This window comes from Podarcis erhardii (genome assembly GCF_964252035.2).
Source record: "Podarcis erhardii genome assembly, chromosome: 6".
NCBI lineage: Eukaryota > Metazoa > Chordata > Lepidosauria > Squamata > Lacertidae > Podarcis > Podarcis erhardii.
The window spans coordinates 71,817,530-71,836,148 of NC_138510.1; the positions used below are offsets into that span (position 1 = coordinate 71,817,530).

Here is an 18,619-nt window from a genome sequence, read left to right on the forward strand (position 1 = left end):
CGATTGGCAAGCCCAAGAGGCACAGTAGTTTAGACCAGTGTTTCCCAACCTTGGGTGTCCAGCTGTTTTTGGACTACAACTCCCATCATCCCTTGCTAGCAAGACCAATGGTCAGGGATGATGGGAATTGTAGTCCAACAGCAGCTGGAGACCCAAGGTTGGGAAACACTAGTTTAGACCACAGCACCACCCACGTCCCTTCTAAAACTGTGTGTCGGGTGCATATTGGTGGTATTAATAATAATAATAATAATAATAATAATGATGATGATGATGATGATTATGATGTCATTGGCATAATTAATGCTTGAGTTTTCATAAAATAGCTATGCAAAATATGTCTTAAATATGGCAAGCATGCTAACTGCCAAATTGCTAAGTTCTAGCCAGTTCTAGAATATTTCAGATCTGTTGCACTGAGCTAAAATTTAACTGCTTTTTCATCTACTATTCCATATGAAGCATGATCATTTTTGTGCAGCAGCACTTTAGAAAACCAAGGGCAATTTCTGAGTATCTCTCTTGTCCTCCTACATTTCCCCCATCTGGTCATTGTGGTCACACCAGCTGCATTATCTTCTTTGTTACAAAGCATAGTTTTAAGAGGCCACATCTGTTGGAGGGAGAAGTACCAGATAGGACTTTTGCTGATAATACTTGTTGGACACAATAAACTGAATGAATATATGTAAATATTAAATGTGTATGTTTAAAATTTACCTCAATGGAATGCTGTTGGGATAAGATTTCTTGGAAAGTTTTCTAAAGCATTTATACCCTTTAATACCTTTGAAACAGGAAAAAGTAGTATTGTCAGTTTCCCAGCACTCCTCCTAACTTGCCTTAATATGGCAAAATAGAATGGTCTGGAACAAACTTTGACCCCAAATCCACTTTCACATCATGCAGGAAACTCTTTGATTTGTCAATCGGATTTATCTCTTCTGTTTCAGATTCGGTGTTAAAAAGAAACCAATATACATCAATGTCATAAGAGATCCTATAGAGCGGCTGGTTTCCTATTATTACTTCCTGCGCTTTGGCGATGATTACAGGCCTGGACTCCGAAGACGAAAGCAAGGGGATAAAAAAGTAAAAGTACATTTTGGCAGCTTTGTTCATGGCTTTAATTATGGAGATAATAACTGAACTCAAAATGTAGCAGTTTTGAAAAGCAAATTTAATCCAGAACAATAGGCTCGATCCTAAAATACAGTTCCCACTCACAGGAGTCTTCCATGAATGCAAGAACCTTTGGTCCAATGGAGGCATCTGCTTGTGTGTTTGATTATTAATATTTTTTAATCTAATCCTTCCTGCACCACCTTCCACACCATTCTTGATGGTCTCTCAACTCTCTGGAGCAGATTATTAGGGGTCTTAGGAGGGCTCATCAAAGACTGTCTCCGTCTTCATACCTGTTTGAAGGTCCCAGAAGCACTTATTCCACGAGTGAAGTGCCACTCATGAGAGATTTGCGTTGACTCAATATGAATTATGTAAAGATAGGATTGCAATGAATTGTGCATTAACTGTGGACAAAGGGAGCTATGGAAATATGGTTTAATGTTGAACGAGGAGCTCCACATTGTCTTAGACCAGTGATGGCTAAACTTGGCCCTCCAGCTGTTTTAGGACTACAGTTCCCATCATCCCTGACCACTGGTCCTGTTAGCTAGGGATGATGGAAGTTGTAGTCCCAAAACAGCTGGAGGGCGAAGTTTGGCCGTCACTGTCTTAGACCAATGGCGCATGCGCATACACGCAACTCTCCAACCTTCTATTTTTAAAGAGCAAATAAGAAGGCACGGAGCACAGGGTGGTGTCCCTCCTTGTTAGATAAGTTTCCCCACCCAGTGTTGTTCCCTAGACCAGTCTTCAGAATGACTTTTCAACACTAGCATTTGATTTCCCTTGGTAGCAGCAATAGGACTTGTTTTCTGACATAGTGGCTTTTGCAGAACAAATATACGGTACGGTAAGTAGAATTTAAATTGGTTGCTGTTAATAAAATGGAATCCAAGAACTCCTGAAGTTGAACACATCCATGGTACATCGTGGGCTACTTTGAGTCACCGTTCAGTTCTTTCTGTGGTTACCGTGTGTTGAGGCAATTATGAATCTTGACAGTGCCCACAAAATGGCTTGTGGCTCTGCACACCAGTGCAGTTGTCGCTTTTGGGGCACTAGCAGCTGCATACCAAAAGCCACACTGCAGTGAATTCTGTGTGTGTCAGCCACCCCATACTATCTCATTGTGCAGTGCCCACAGCTGGGAGTCAGCATGTACTGATGCACAAAGTGACAGGCCTCTTAGTAAGCTATTGTGAGGTAACGCAGCCCAAGTTCATGTAGAAAAATAACTACACTAAGAAGTTTGATATTTAAGATGGAAATTTATAGCTCACTCTTGAGTTTTTGTCTCTGTTCCAGACGTTTGATGAATGTGTAGCAGCTGGAGGCTCAGATTGTGCCCCTGAGAAACTCTGGCTTCAAATTCCGTTCTTCTGTGGCCACAGCTCTGAGTGCTGGTAAGACGATGGAATTGCTTTAAATTGCAGATTAAATAAATTATCCATGTGAAGTGTATTTTATTAAATCAGAATGTGTAGCAGAGGTTAAGATTTTGAGAAGGAACACATTTGATTAACAAGTGTACTTTGTGGTTATCTTCCGAAGTATCAAACTGAAAAATGGTTGAATTATTATTTGTTAAATTTCTATACTACCCATCATCTGAGGATCATAGAGTGGTTTACAAAATAAAAACACAAAGATACATAACACAGTAACAAACAAAAACAATAGCCCCATTATTATTGATTGAATTTCCATGAATGCTACAGAAAACTACCAACCATTTTCAAACTGAACTCTGTATCTCCTTTCTAAACACCAGTCTCAGTGTTTGGGTATGTTGATTAAAAACCATGTAACTATGGGATTCCCCCCCCCCCCCGGTTTAAAATGCCATGGCTTGGATCTAAACTTAGCCTTCTGTGGATAGAAGGCTTCTTTCATCCACAGAAAGCTTTCGATCCCACTGGCAGAAGTGGCAATGATTTGCTCCTCACTCTGTCATTCCTCCGCTGTTGTGGATGGTCTCCTAAGTCTCTTCCCTCTCCCTTTAAATGACTGGAGCATCATCTGAGCAAAATTCTGCTTAGGGAGATGTGCTCACTGGCAGCAGCAAGATCAGTTTCTAACCCGGTATAAATGTTCAACCTTTAGGTCTCAACCCCAATTGTTCTTAGCTGGCGGAAATAAACTTTGTGGCTGCTATAATGTAAACATGGATTAATTTGAGTGCTCAATTCCATTTTGAATGTCTGAAGGTGTTCATGAAATGAAGTTTAGAAGTTGATTTGTCATATTACAATAACTAGGGTAAAGCCTTGTTACACGGTTTGCTTAATAGTAGGAGAAAAAATAGCAGCTCTAATTTATTTACTTTTAATTGAGATAATATCCTTAATATGCTGTGTCAGAAGGCATATGTATGACAAATCTCCTACACTGTATTTCTATGTAGGAGAGAAATGCATATATGGTCGCTTCAGATTATTTGGACCAAGGCTTCAGCAAGTGCTTTCAAAGTATCAGATATACGAATTCTCAACCATTCTGCAAACCTCTCTTTGTTTATCTTCTTATAGAGCAATCTTGCTAAAATGCAGATAAACTGCAATTGGTTGTGGAAGACCGGTGCAAAGTTCCGACATGCCTTTCAGTTTCTGCTTTTATGCCATGTCAAAATTGATACTTTTGAACTCTTTGATATAACAGCAAAATTTTCCATACTGAACACCATGCAACATCCTTGAAAAAGGCATTAGTGTTATCAAAAAGTTAGAAATCAGAGCCATAAATCTTTTGACATCTAACCTAGGCCATGAAGAGAGGGGGAAAAAATGGAGAGCAGGGGGGAAAAAAGCAAAGGAAATTAAAAATGTGTGTGGCTGAAACTTTGTTTTCTTGCCTGTGCAAAGATAACAGCTAAGCCATTCTTTTAGCCTGGTGTGAGAATATCTAAATGAAGGGAACCAAAATTCTTGGCAGACATCAAAACCTTCCTGTAATTACTTTTTATCGTTTTAGGAATGTGGGAAGCAGATGGGCTTTGGAACAAGCCAAATACAACTTGATTAATGAATATTTCCTAGTGGGAGTTACTGAAGAGCTTGAAGACTTTATTATGTTGCTGGAGGCAGCTTTGCCCCGCTTCTTCAGGGGTGCTACAGAACTATATCGCACAGGTATTTAAATAACCACCCGCTAGGCCATTTTCATCTTCCTCCTTTCCCCCCAAAGCTTCTCTTTCACATACCCTTTAGGACAGGGGTCCTCAAACTTTTCAAACGGGGCCAGTTCACTGTCCCTCAGACACTGTTGGGGGCCAGACTATAGTTTGAAAAAAAAATATGAACGAATTCCTATGCACACTGCACATATTTTATTTGCAGTGCACAAAAAACAGGAAAAACAATACAATGTTTAAAATGAAGAATGGTTTTAATCAACATAAACTTATAAGTATTTCAATGGAGGGGGGGGATACGAGAGAGAGAGAGAGAGAGTGGAGGGTGACTGAGTAAGAGGGAGGAAAGGAAAGAGGCGCCGCCTCAGGCTCTGGGCAATGGTGGCGACAGCATCTGGCTGCTCCTCCCGCAGTGTCCCCTGGCAGGAGACCCAGCACCCCAGGCCCAGCTGCGGTGCTGGTGACAGCCACTGCGCCTTCATGCTACGCCTGCATTTCCACAGGCCTTCCTCAGTGGCAGTGGCTCCCCTGGGCTTGGCTCCAGGCCCGGCTGGTCCAAGGGCTGGTCCCTCCCCATTCGGACCTGCTTTGCCTGGCAACCTGGGATCGCAATGGGATTGATGGGCGGCCAATGGGAAGGGGCTGGAGGGTGTGGTCTGAGGAGAAGCCAGAAGGGATTGGACCCAGCCGCTTGGAATACTAGTGGTTTGGAGGGAAGGAAGGTCATGCTGGCTGTGGCCATCTGGGCAATGGGAAGGAGGAGCGCTGCGGGTTCTGCAGTTGCCGGGCGGGCCGGGTTCAGGACCTGGCGGGCTAGATGTGGCCTGCGAACCGTAGTTTGAGGACCCCTGCTTTAGGGCATGAATGAGCAATTTTCCTGAAACATCAGTCCATCCCCCTACCCACCTCAAGAGACTGACTTACCCATGTTGGTACATGTGCAATCTCAGTGTCGTTTCCAGTTTCCTCTTTTGGATACTCTACATCAAGTACACGACTGTATTGCCCACTGGGCTCCTCTCTGCCTGTGGGTGAGAAGCTACATGCAGTATGAATTGCACTCCCAGGTTCTTATGGGGCTTTAAATACCAGCCAATGTCACGGGGCCATAGAATCATAAATGGTACAGTTGGAAGGGACCACAAGGCTCATCTGACTAGCCCAACTGCCTGCAGTGCAGGAAATACAACAAAAGAATCCCTGACGGATGACTATCGAACTTCTGTTTCAGAACCTCCAAGGAAGGTGGGTCCACCACCTTCCAGTCAAACAGCTCTTGCTGTCAGGAGGTTCTGTAGTTATTCAGTGTGAGAATAGTTGTGCGAGTTGCTGGAAAGCAGGAAGAGGGCTGCCAGGCTGACATAAGGAAGCTGAGCAGTGTAGGCAAAGTCCACAAAGAACGTGGGATCAGACCGGATTGATTGAAGTAAAATTTGAATGATTAGCGATAAGACTCTACTCTCGTTCACGTCGCTTAACCTGCTGACCAGCCTGCTTTGATAAACTCATTGTGGTTTGCAGCTTGACTTGGTATAGGTATGCAGACTCTTGGGGCCGCCGTCTAATGCAAAGGAAGAATAGGAATGGAACCGTTTTATATCTCCCCAAGGATTAAGTGACATTTAGAACGAAGCCTGCTCCTGTACATACACCTCTATTTCTGGATTCTGTTTCTTGGTTATGCTGTAGTTCAAGGGTAGCCCATGTGCAGGTGTTATCGGGGTACAGTTCCATCGTCCCCAGACAGCATCGTCAGGGGTGGTGAAACTTGTAGTCCCACTATATACATTGACTGTCCTCGTTTGTTGGAACCTTGAGAACTGGCTTTGATAGCAATAAGAGTACTGTAAACATATAATGCATATAGCACATTGCAGCATAGAATGCAAATAGCATATTCCCACAACAAATATTTGGATGACTCACTTACCTCTTGCCTTTAAATGAAAATTGTTGATGGCATCATGTGAGGGGTTGCTGTGAATTTGGTGAAACAAATTGTCTGCCCGGTCGTTGTGAAGTATTTTTTTTTTTTTTTTACTAACATTATCGTCGATCGTACTGAATTTCCAAAGAAGCATTAATCATGATTGAAACAGATATCTTAAATGGATGTGATGTAAGGAAATGCAGTTCCCAATGCAAACACTTCCTCTTTATGGTTTTAATAATTAAGCTCTTTAAACAGCGGGAGGAATGTGCGCTGAGAGAGCACACTAATGCAAATGCATTCGTGTTTAATGTCAGAGCTTCTAGTTTCTCAGTCCCAGAGGCTTAATAAATCTTGGCCCAAGTTCTGTCACTTTATGTACCCATTTAGCAACCTGCTGATGAAAGAATACCCTGCGCCGAGACACACAAACTTTTCCCGGTCTATGTTTCTGCTCCTCTGGGAGCATTCAAGCTATGAGTCAAAGTGAAGTTATGACTTTCTACGTTTTGCTTTTAGGCAAGAAGTCTCATCTTAGGAAGACAACAGAAAAGAAACTCCCCACAAAAGAAACCATTGCAAAGCTGCAGCAGTCTGAAATATGGAAAATGGAGAACGAGTTCTACGAATTTGCACTGGAGCAGTTTCAGTTCGTCAGAGCGCACGCCGTCCGGGAAAAAGATGGAGAGTTGTACATTCTGGCACAAAACTTTTTCTATGAAAAGATTTACCCTAAATCGAACTAAGGACGATGCATCTTTTTAGGCTAGGGACTAAACCTTTGGGCCACATTCTTAGTTTCAGCCCCAACTTGTAGATTGCTGATGCCCTAACTGAGGCACCTCAGTCCTTGAGCTCAGTAAAATGAATTGTGGGTTCCTCAAAGAAGATGGCTGCTGACCAGATACGTTGGTAATCCAAAAGTATAAACTTCAGTTTAATCTCAAAGAACGCTGCTCTTCAACTCCTGCAGAAGCCTGCATACACATTTACAGAAACTAACCACTTACCAATTATGTTGCTGAAACGATCAAGATGAAAGGCCTCTCTTTCCGCTCTTTTTGATTCATAGAACAGCTTATTTTAGTTAACCTCCTGGGAAGAGGAAGCTGTTGGTTCCCTAGCTTCAACATGGAAATTTGGGTTGTATACGTTTATGAATAATGTTAATAACCGGCTGACATCTGTGCTTTGTTCTTGTGAATTCATATCACATGAATCATGTTCAATCATGTTCTGCTGAGAAATGCTGCAGCTGGACTTGCCCATATTTTATCAGTGTGGGGTTTTCATTTTAAAGAGCTAAATTGATCATCAGTGTGTTTGAAAAATTCAAATTCCATAGTGATCTTGTCAGAACGCCTAAAACCAAGGCAGTGTTTCTTTAATATCCTCTGCACTTCCAACTAATGTTGGGAAAACACCTCTTCAGAAGCTGGCTTTTGCCTGCACTTCAATATAAAACAAATAGTGAATTCTGTATCCTTGTTCCATAGATTCTTTGTACTTTAAAGAACTACTGGTGAATCCATATTATGACTCAACTAGTGAGCTGTGGTATGGTTAGGGGTTTCCTATTTAGATACTTTTACCTGTAGAATATTTTTACTAAGGTGCTTTATAATGTGTTTTAAAGCATTGCATTTGGAAAAAAAGGAATAAAATGCTGTAAATAATGCATATTTTATGTATTTGGACCAAAAGGTTACAGACAACTAGTTTAACACATTTTTGCACCAGTTTTGCTGTATGTGAAGTCGAAGCATCCCACCTGCCTTTCAAATTCCAGTTTTGAGTTAACTTTTGGACATCGCTGAAATGCACTTCAATGACCTCAACAACTTTAAATACACAGTGTGTCTGTCCAGGAGCCCCCTTTGCAAAAAAGGAGAAAGAAACACCCTCCTTAATCTGTATCCTTTTATCATGCTGAAAAGGAAAAGGAAAACGGATGCCTGTGGCCTGGCCAAAAGAGATACAAAGAAATTGACGTCAATGTGTTCAGGGCACTGCTTTATGTTACTTCAGTAAATGTGCATTTGCCATGATTAGCACCTTATAGTAACTTCTATACACAAGGTTGTTTAGCAGTTGGTTGTATACTGGGAAGCTACATTTTAACAAAATTCTAGAAAAACTGCAGTTCTTCAAATTCCCTAGCTGCATATGTTTTTACTGGAAGGTTTATGTTCTGTTTTTGTTTTTTTTTGTTATATGCAGATATTTTTTTTTAGTTCATTTAAATCCAGACTTTGAGCATGCGTCATATTCTATAGGATGTCAAAGTGCAGCATAGATGTATTGATAGAAGAACGTTACCAAAATTGTCCGCTATACTAACACAAAGTTGTTAGCTGTCTGTAAACTGAATGTTTTGATGCCAAAAACGGGATCCTGTTACAAAAGGGTGATGAGTATATTAAGGAAAGCTTTTAATTTGCTCTTCTTCTTCTTCTTCCTTTTGCCTTGCTCTTAAAGATACAAAAATAGCACCGCCTTCCTAGGCAGTTTCTTCTTTTCAGTCAGCAGTCATTCGTAGTGTTCTTCGTTAATTTTTTTCCAATGTATGACCATGAACCAGAGTGTTTTCATAGCCATGTTGGTTCAACTGAATGAGACGCAGAAAAAACAAAAACAAAACAAACTACAGTGGTGCCTCGCAAGACGAAATTAATCCGTTCCGTGAGGCTCTTCGTATAGCGGTTTTTCGTCTTGCGAAGCAAGCCCATTGACAGCATAGCGGATTAGTGCTATTAGCGGTTTAGCGGCTTTTAGCGGATCAGCTGATAAGCGGCTTAGGGCTTAGGAAAAGGGGGGGAAAAGGGGGAAAAAACCCGCAGGAACTCGCAAGACATTTTCGTCTTGCGAAGCAAGCCCATAGGGAAATTCGTTTTGCGAAGCGCCTCCCAAACGGAAAACCCTTTCGTCTAGCGGGTTTTCCATCTTGCGAGGCGTTCGTCTTGCGGGGCGCCACTGTATCATTAGACCAATTTGCTACTTGCAGCTGCGTGTTCAATGTCAGGTGCTGATGCTCGGAGCACAACTAGAATCACGATTGTCCAGGCTGATTGATTTGTTAGTGGGCCTGTTGATTCCATTCTCACATGTTAGGAAGAGAGTCTGAGTGCCTCAAAAACCAAGGGCGATGTAGCATAGTGCCACCAAGTTGACTGAAAGTATGATTGTGCAAACAATTAGCAAAGCTGCCATTTGGACCCTTTAACTCAGACTTCACGAGGTAGGCTGGTTATAATTCCCGATACTATATCCACTGTGTTGACATGTCCTCAAAACAAGAGGTGCATGTATATTAATTAGGTGTTAAGATATTTAGGCAGCCTGTAGAAACAGTTTTGGTAGTTAAGGTTTATTTTTGATATTCCAGCTGTCCAGTGTACAGTAATCTGAGGGTAAAATGCTAATGAACCCAGCGGGGCTTTTGAATAACCATGTCTAAGACCACACTGGCAGCATAGTAAGCGAAAAATAGTTGACAGGTAGATAATAAAAGTAGAAAGTGTTGGTTTCCCATGTGCTCATCTTAAGCTTGAGCGATTGTGGACGGCTTAGCTTAAGTTACCCTGTCATAAATGAAATTTCTTGAGTTGCATTTGGCTTTGGGAGACGACGTTGCCATGCCCCACTCTAGTTGGGGAAGATAACATTTCTCATGACGTTTTGGTTCTTCTCCCTAGTTGTGTAAGATGTTGCAGAACTGAGAGGTAGGCAATTTTGAAAATATTGGCAGAAATTTATAATGGGCATCCTCCCTGCGCTCTCTTCCATAATATATACTTTATTCATGAAGCGCCGGCAAGCTACTTTTAAGGAGAGCACCGAATAAAGGTGCTTACAAAGTGAAAGGCAGGCATCTAAACACTTTAAAACTCCCTTTGCAAAGAGATACTGAAAATGTGACTCGTACCGTCTGCTCATATGGACAGTATTTAAAAGTTTAGAAAGGAATGGTTTACCTATGGCTGTTTTTATGTTCTGCATGTATAAGATCTGCTTTGCAAGTGCAAAAAGTAAAATCCAGTTTCTGGTTCAACAGCTGCAAGGAGAAGCTTTGGGGGTTCATTATCTGAATTTCAGGGGTAAGAGGGAGGAAGTTCAGAGCTTAGGTCTCTGGGGTCTTGTTCACTCAGGACTAAAATACTCTGGTCTTAGCTATCATGGTTTACTTTTCTGCTGTTCCTTAAATTGTTTCTTTCCACCCCATTTTTCAGACAGTTCCAAATACTTTGAAACCTTGTTTCTCAAGGTTTCAAAGCTAGCCATTACGACTAGCATGGTTATATGGATTGCGTTCTCATTTGCAGTGCTTAGAAAATTGGTTGGGACGTAATCAAGTATGAGTGGCTGCCCTGCTCACACATGGCAGGTCCTTCAGACATAAAGGCAAGCCATGGTTTATCTTCCCCTCTTTTCCCTGCAGATCCCTGGATAACCTCCCAAACCATGGTTTAGAGTGTGAAACCTCATCCAGACAGTGATTTTGTGTTGCTGATAAGCCATGATGGCTTGTTGGAACATTGTTCTGCAGCCAAGGATTGCAAACCAGTTTGAAACCGTGTTTTCAGCTCCTGATTTTGATGGTTGTTTGTAAACCATGGTTTGTTGTGAGATTGGAGATCAGGAATAATTTCTGTTTTGAGTTCCCCTGCTCTTTAAGAGGCAGCCCCCTGAAAAAGCTCTTCTCAAGGTCAGGAACCCTCCAGAGTAGCATCCTATAAAGGGGCTGCTGTCATAGAAAAATTTGCACAGCATATTAACAGGTGATGGATCTTGCCCATTGTTTTCTCGACACAGAGCCATGAATATACCACTATGGGGGGTAAAGCTGTTAAAAATGTTTGTATCAGAAAGTAAAATGTTGGAAAGGGGTGGAGAGGAGTGTTTTGACCAGAAAAATGTATGCCAGAGGTTCCAAGCCCAATAGTATATGCCAGGACTATTGTGGCTAATTCCCGCCCCGCCCCCCAATGGGGAACTTATTTTCCCAGTTTAATTGTCAACCAGAAATAAACTTGTATTGGCTATTGAATAAAATATATTCTTTCAAATTGTAGCCCGCAATCCCTGGTGACAGTTACATGTAGATTTAAGTTCACTGAAATATTTTGATGCATGCATTGAAAAGTACAGTTAGGAACATTGGAATAAGTCTTACGGAATTCATTTGCAAATCGCTAGTTAGCGTGGAGCTGTGTTTCTCTTTGCTTGTTTATACATGTTTGGTGAAACCTGGAATTCTAGATGGGTTTCTATATCTGCCATAACTTTCCTGGTTATGATAGTATTTCCTTGAGCTATTGGATCATTACAAATTATTGTATGAGAGTCCACATCCATACAGGAAAGGGCAGTACTATTCACGTGGATGGGAGACTCGGATAATTGTTTGCTTGCCTTGCTGTATTGAATTTAAATAGGAGATCTATACATGCAAGCACTCTGTGGAATTGGGACGCAAGTATGGAGACGATGCATTGTGGCACTAGTCTATGAGTGTTTGTCTACTCTGCAAGTGAAACTGTTTTAGTCATGGTTTGGCAGGTCAGGCACCCTAAATATATCCTATTCATTTCTGGGTCCAGTTTAATGTGCTGCTTTTAACCTTTGCAGCCCTTAAACTGGACCCCAGTAGCATATCTGAACGACTGCTTGCACCCATATGAGCCTTCCAAGGTGTTAAGATCAGCTTTGTGGGCTCTGCTGTCTAGCTCACCATTACAATTATTAAATTGCAGGTACCAGAGACAGGGCCTTGTTAGTGGTGACTTCAGAATGCCCCAGGGAAATATGCATGGCCACATTGATACTGGTGTTTAAAATAACTTCTAAGACTTTATTTCAATCCATGTGTGCTTGATGCGCCGGTTCATTAATTTTATTTGTTACTGCTCATTAGAGGATTGTTTGGGGCCCTTTGTTTTTGTTTTGTATAAAAAATTATGAACAGCTAGGGTCTGGAAGGTGGATTAGAAATCTGACAAATAGCCTACATTTCTTCCTTACAAATGCTCCTTCCCTCCCTCCTGAATTCACTGAATTTTGTTCTTCTAGAATCTGCAACTTGCAAATTCACTTACGAAAGCATGCAAATTGAAGAGCTGAACAGTATTTGTAGCAGATTCTAATTATTGCTACCTTTTTGGAAACCCTTAATGTGCAGAGCCATGTGGTCTGAAGCAAAGCTTTATACATAGAATATTTTTGCGAGCAAGTGCTTCAAAATATACAAATGTGTTCATTCACGGACTTGTTCAAACACTGTATATTCTTAGAGACTTGAGCAATGGTTTCTGAAAAAGCGGTCTATTTCCGGATTTGTATTGCTGCCGAGACACTTTACATTTCTGAATACAGGCAGCTGCCATCCTAAACATTTGCCTGTGTTTAAAACCTTCTTCTCCTGCATCCATGCCCTTGGCAACAAAGCCTTACTGATTTCCGTGAGATTTGCTTCCAAGTAAGTATGCATAGGATTGCAGCCAGAACAGCAGATCAAGTTGTGGCTTTTTAAGAGGAGGGGGGTGGGGCGGAATACATCATGTGGCATTAGAAGTGTTTTGTATAAAGAAAATATGGTGCCTAAACTATGCTGCAGAGAAATCATGCTGAAAAGCCTGTCTCACGCACTGCCAATTTAGCTCTTAAAAGGTGGATCATTTTGTGAGTCCTAGAGATCAGACCAGAAAGAGATTTTGAGGGGGGAAAGCGTGTAATCTACGATCAGCTGCCAGAAAATATCCTATTTTAAGACCATGTAGCTATGTAAACTTTTGTGGCACCTATTTATAAACTGAAACCCTTGTAAAGATTTTTTTTTAAAATAGCAGGTTTGCTTTCAAAAATCTGTTTAGATGCTTGTTTTTCCCCTCGTACCGAAATTTTAGAAAATGGAAGCCGTAGCTTCTGTGTTAGTTCGAGCATTTCAGAAGCAGTGTCGAATGTAATATTGAGAACTTGGATTGTGCCTCATTATTTTTTTAATACACACAGCTAAATGGTGCCTTTCCCCCCTCACAATCCATGTTAGAAGATGCTTGCCCCCCTCTCTCATTTTCCTTCCTCTTCACGTGCTGATTTCAGTTGTGCAATACTCCCAAATCTAAAACCGTTTTGTCACATCTGTTTGAGATAATTGCTTCATTCCTTCCCCACCCCCCGTACTTTGCTGAGAGCTTTCTGTTGTTGAAGTGTTTCAGTTGATTACCTAATGCAAATGATATATAAAATAAAATGCCCAATGGGAAAGGGGGAGGAGAGTCTTGTGTCTTTTTTTCTTCTTCCAGAAAATAAAATCTCAGATATTCAAATTGCTGGGGCGGGGGGGGGGGGGGAGTCAGTACGAAAATGCACACATTTGGGTTTAAAAGTATAAATATCACAGGGATGGTTTCTCTTTATCGTTATCCCATTTCTGCAGTCAAACTAGCCTCAAATACAGTGGTGCCTCGGGTTAAGTACTTAATTCGTTCCGGAGGTCTGTACTTAACCTGAAACTGCTCTTAACCTGAAGCACCACTTTAGCTAATGGGGCCTCCTGCTGTTGCCGTGCCGCCGGAGCACAGTTTCTGTTCTCATCCTGAAGTAAAGTTCTTAACCTGAAGCACTATTTCTGGGTTGCGGAGTCAGTAACCTGAAGAGTATGTAACCTGAAGCGTATGTAACCCGAGGTACCACTGTAGTCATGTACACAGAGGTAGGACTCTAGGAACCTTGTGTTATGAAATTATGAGATTCAGTGGGTGATCGATTAAATGGTGGCAAGGCCATTGAGTGGATTGAGTGTCCATATTTTTAAGAGGTTCCAATTCGAACAGATTCCTGTTTTGCTCAGGTAGGCAACTCAGTAAGAGTGTCTGCCTTTGAAACCAAACTTTCCGGCATCGCCCCTAGGCCTTAAGGAAATTGTGAATAGGAGGAGCAAAGGCACAGATGCACAGCATTGGGGTTAGGGCTCCGGAAGGCAACTAATTTGGAAGGAGGATAGCTGAAGCCTGAGCCAGCCACCACCCCAACCAGCAGTACATATAACCTTGGCCTATCCAAGCCTGACTTTCCTCCCCGAGGAAACGGCAGTGCAGCTCCAATTACCAGCACAGGCTTGAAGATGACTTCCAGGTGGTGGCAGTTGCTGCCATGCCACTGGGACTCGGAAAGCTCCCCAGGTTTTGAAAAACAGGGAAGCTTTTGTTTGGAGACTTACACATGTTAAACTGCCCTTTTGAAATGTTCTGCTTTCTGTAAAAGTGAGCTATCTCCGGAGAGGGACATTTCGGCATGCAATTGAGGCGGTACAACCCCCTCCCGCTGCCCATTTGTTACCCCAAAGCTGTAATGCATCAATGCAACCTTTATGGAAATTCTGAGCTCTTAGCAGTTCTCTGCCACAGCTGTCCTTTTAGCTGAGGGACGGTCAGCTGACTCCGCTTTTAAGTGCTTGCTTTGATCTCTTAATGGGATAGTTCCTAAATATTTAGTCATCAGCGTTTTATGCGCCGAAGCAACTGTTGTCTGGAGTTTCAGCCCTTTTTTGGATGACCTGCACTTCCAGCCAAGGAGACTCCTGAAGGTTAAATCTACTTGGGATTTAGCTTGGGAAGCAGATGAAAAGAGAGAGGTCTGTTGTATTTCTAAACTTGAATGTCGAACCTGCCCTATGTACAACTTTGCTACAGGTGCAGTCTGATACAGTTTTTATCCTCTAGAAATGGGCAGTTGCGTGGCCTGTAAAACTAGGTCACTTCCCCGCAACTTTAAACATGGAGCCATTCGGTTACCAAGGAGCATGACAACATCACAGTGTTCAAGGCCAGCATGCTGTGAAATAAAACATGCACATTTTTTTAATGATGTTGTATAAGTTGTGCAAAGATCTTTAAAGGTGGAGACTGCTTTGCCGATGGCCTGCTAGGTAGCCCCAAACTTGCTGAGCAGAGAGAATGCTGCTTTAGAGCTAGGCTTGTGTATTTTTTATAGAAATACATTTTTCCTGGGTGCCACAGTTGAGCACAGTGTAAGTTTCTTTGCTTAATAAAATGCAAGAAGCTGCAAGTGAATCTCGAAAGTGATATCCAGATGTTTTCTGCCTGCTAAAGCCCCCCTCCTGCTGTGACCTCCCCCTGGGTTTCATTACCACATAGCACAGATGTGGTAACTCACAATATGAGCTAATTAAAAAAAAACAAATAAGACTCTTTATTAAAAAATAGGCCCTACAAAGAACACCTGTGGGTTCAAAACAAAAGCTTCGGGACCTTTCAACTTCTGATAATAACCCAGGGTAACCCCATCAAAATTAAAGGGGCCAGGCAAGAGTTTGCCAGTTTTTTTTCTTCATAAACACACTTGTTTTAGATGGTGCCCTTTCAAGTTGTCTTCCCGCTTTGAGCATTAAGCTGTTTAAAATGAATGTGATTGCAAGATAATTCACATACTTTTAATTGGATCCTCAATGTACTGCTCCAAGTATGCATGACCCACCGGAAGCTCGACTGCTTTGAGAAGACATTGCTAAGATGTTCAAACAACACTTCCTGGTACGACAAGGATGTTTTGTGTTATCTACACTCTACAGGACTTCACTCAGGCAAACAGGAAAACCGATTTGGAGAAGGCAGTAGACAGACCTGGGAAATGGGCAGAACTTTGTGGGGGACAAGCATAAGGCCAGGTACCACATTCTTAAGAGGAAGTCTGAATACAAATTAGTACTATTGCACTGAGAAGATGCTTGTTGGTTATGGAAGGGTTTCCACTGGATACAAAGCAATACTGTTTAGTCTGTTTCCGATCTTGCCCTAGTCTTATGCAAAGCAATAACAGCAGTCTTGATGGCTGGACTCAGTGGCATTTTTTCATAGTGCCGGATATGAATGAGATAATCATAAATTGTCTTTCTGGCATTCCAGATAAACCTGCCAGAATACAAAATGAATGGATGACTACGATTTCCCCTGGTGCAAATAAAGGTAAGACTTAAGAAATGATAGCAGCGTAAAGAGTTTCCCTTGCAGGTCCCATGAAAGACTACCTTTTAGGTGGCGATATTGCTGCTTGCATGGTGTGCTTTCAACTGTTCAAACTACTTTTTACAACTACCCTCTACAGTTAGCAGCACCAAAGCAACCTTCCTGGGGCGCAAGCCTGGGCAGTGTGGATGGAGGTCCTGAGCTACCCAGACAACAGGACCCCACTCTCGGCCTCGCTGATGTGGTCCAAGGGAAAGCAGAGCAAGACGTTTTGCACCAGCTGGGCTGCAGGGGTTGCAAGAAGGAGGCATACAAGGCTCCAGGGCCTCCAGATCTGTGTAGGATTTACTCCTTAGCCTTGTCTTCTCCTGAAGATACCCTGCAAAGAGTCCTGGGTTCAGTCCCCAGTATCTGCAGGTAGGGCAGGGAGAGAACCTTGTCTGAAACTACCTGGAGAGCTGCTGCCAGCCAGTGTCAGTGATACTGAACCAGGTGGACCAATGGTGTGACTTAGTTTAGCAGTTCCCTACTGTGTACTACCCAGCCTATGAAACTATAAAGAGACCCCCATAAAACCCTTTGCAAGCTTATCTGGAGGGCCCTAACAGTGTGAAGAAGGTTTTTGTAAAGTGCTGTGTTTGCTGAGGAATAATCCCTTAGCTTTCAGTAGGTTTTTATAGCGTGGTAGAAACCAAGCCGGCTAGAATAGTAGTCCTCTGAGTTTTGGGGCTTAATTATATATATACACATATATAACCCTCCAATTAGTCTAGGAAGGGAAAATGCCATGAGCAGCAAAAAAAGAGAAAAGAACACTGGAGCTAGCACATTTGACCCTTCGGACAGGGCTCAGAGCAGATGTGCACACTTCAAAATCCGGTGAACACTGTTTTGTGCAGTGGTTTCCCCAGACTGTTTTCTTCCACTTCAGAATAAAGTATTGCAAAGGTTATGGCTTGTGTTTACTCGCATAGACACAACTGGTCTGTTCCTAAGTTTCTGGTGTGTTTCGTTTTTACTCGGGTTCAGATTCTAAACACTGGTGTGTAACGCTGTTTCATACACAGTAATGGGATGTCACAATCACAGGCCTAGGACCCCTGTGCTTCTGCCCTGAATATCTTTTAAGTTATTACATTTGCCAGATTTATAAACTGCTTCGCGGCTAGAGACCATCGAAGTTGTATACAACATAAAAAATAGGATAAAACCCAAAACCCTATTTCTGAAAGCAATTGAATCATCCACAAAAATATCTAAAAACAACAAAAGCAGATCTTGCCATTCTAGAAAACAATAAACCCAAATCTATGGGGCATTCCTGAAAAAGAAACTCCTAACATTGTGGGCAGGTATCTGAGAGACCGGCGCAGCACTTGTTGTTTTTTAGAGAACGAGCTGGCAAGTCCTTGACTCCCATCTCATACTAGTCAAGAATTATTTTGTGGCTACTTTACACCACTTGCCAATGGCCACTAGGATACGGGGGAATAAAAATACTGCCTTCTCAAATAGTCATCCAACTGTTGGCTGCTCTAAACAAAAGTAAGTTCGGTTTCAATCTGCTGCTCTTGCTTAGCAGATTAAAATTCAGGATTACCATACATTCAGGTCATTAATTTCCTGGCTTGACGTTAGAACATAAGAGAGCCAGTGTGGTGTAGTGGTTAAGAGCGGTAGACTTGTTATCTGGGAAACCGGGTTCACGTCCCCGCTCCTCCGCATGCAGCTGCTGGGTGACCTTGGGCCAGTCACACTTCTTTGAAGTCTCTCAGCCCCACACACTTGTGGGGGAGGAAGGGAAAGGAGAATCTTAGCCGCTTTGAGACTCCTTTGGGTAGTGATAAAGCGGGATATCAAATCCAAACTCCTCCTCCTCTTCTTCTTCTTCCTGCATCAAAACAAAGGCCCACCTCATCCAGCATCCTATTCTCATAGTGGCCAAGCAGATGCCAACGTGAAGATACACGCTGCCTCCAACCGTGGGAACAGAACATCTCTCTTCCCAGATCCCTTCATTTTGTTTTTCTGCAACAGCATCAGTCTTTGCTTCATGCTGTCTCATTATACCACAATGTAACTTCTTCTGCCCCCTCTGTATTTGTGGCAAACATGTTGGGGTTTGGTTTAGTGTAAAGCATTCTGATGCAAATAAACCATTTCAGGGCTCTGGTGTAGCAGTCAATGCTGCTTTGTGCTCTTTAAGATTATCCTGATAGAAAGAGGGTTCGGTTTTACAAATGGGCGCATATTAAAATTCAGCAAAACTGGGGAGATGCGTGCAACAGGTAAACTACACCACCACTGGGGGCCCAAACACACACCTGGAAACGTGGTTGATAACTGAGATCGGACATGGTGCAACAGCAGATCGCAAAGTTCAGCCAGGGCAGATCTTGCTCCTGTTTTAATTCGCTAAAGCTGGCCCTCCTGCAAATCCTCCATGTG

General features: G+C 42.4%; 1 protein-coding gene and 1 long non-coding RNA gene across 3 annotated transcripts in view; one reads left to right on the top strand and one right to left on the bottom strand.

The window, feature by feature from the left end:
- The window catches only part of HS2ST1 (heparan sulfate 2-O-sulfotransferase 1), an 87,767-nt gene extending 79,903 nt beyond the window's left edge, over positions 1-7,864 (top strand). The window contains exons 4-7 of one of the 2 annotated variants that reach the window (XM_081866103.1): positions 954-1,098; positions 2,434-2,531; positions 4,099-4,256; positions 6,708-7,864. In XM_081866103.1, the coding sequence (XP_081722229.1) occupies positions 954-1,098; positions 2,434-2,531; positions 4,099-4,256; positions 6,708-6,934 (628 nt within the window). In that variant the 3' untranslated portion in view covers positions 6,935-7,864. The remainder of the gene's footprint in view (positions 1-953; positions 1,099-2,433; positions 2,532-4,098; positions 4,257-6,707) is intronic. The other variant, XM_081866104.1, reaches the window with a different exon arrangement.
- The window catches only part of LOC309344000, a 288,311-nt gene that overhangs the window by 137,583 nt on the left and 132,109 nt on the right, over positions 1-18,619 (bottom strand). The gene's annotated exons all lie outside the window — the stretch shown is intronic.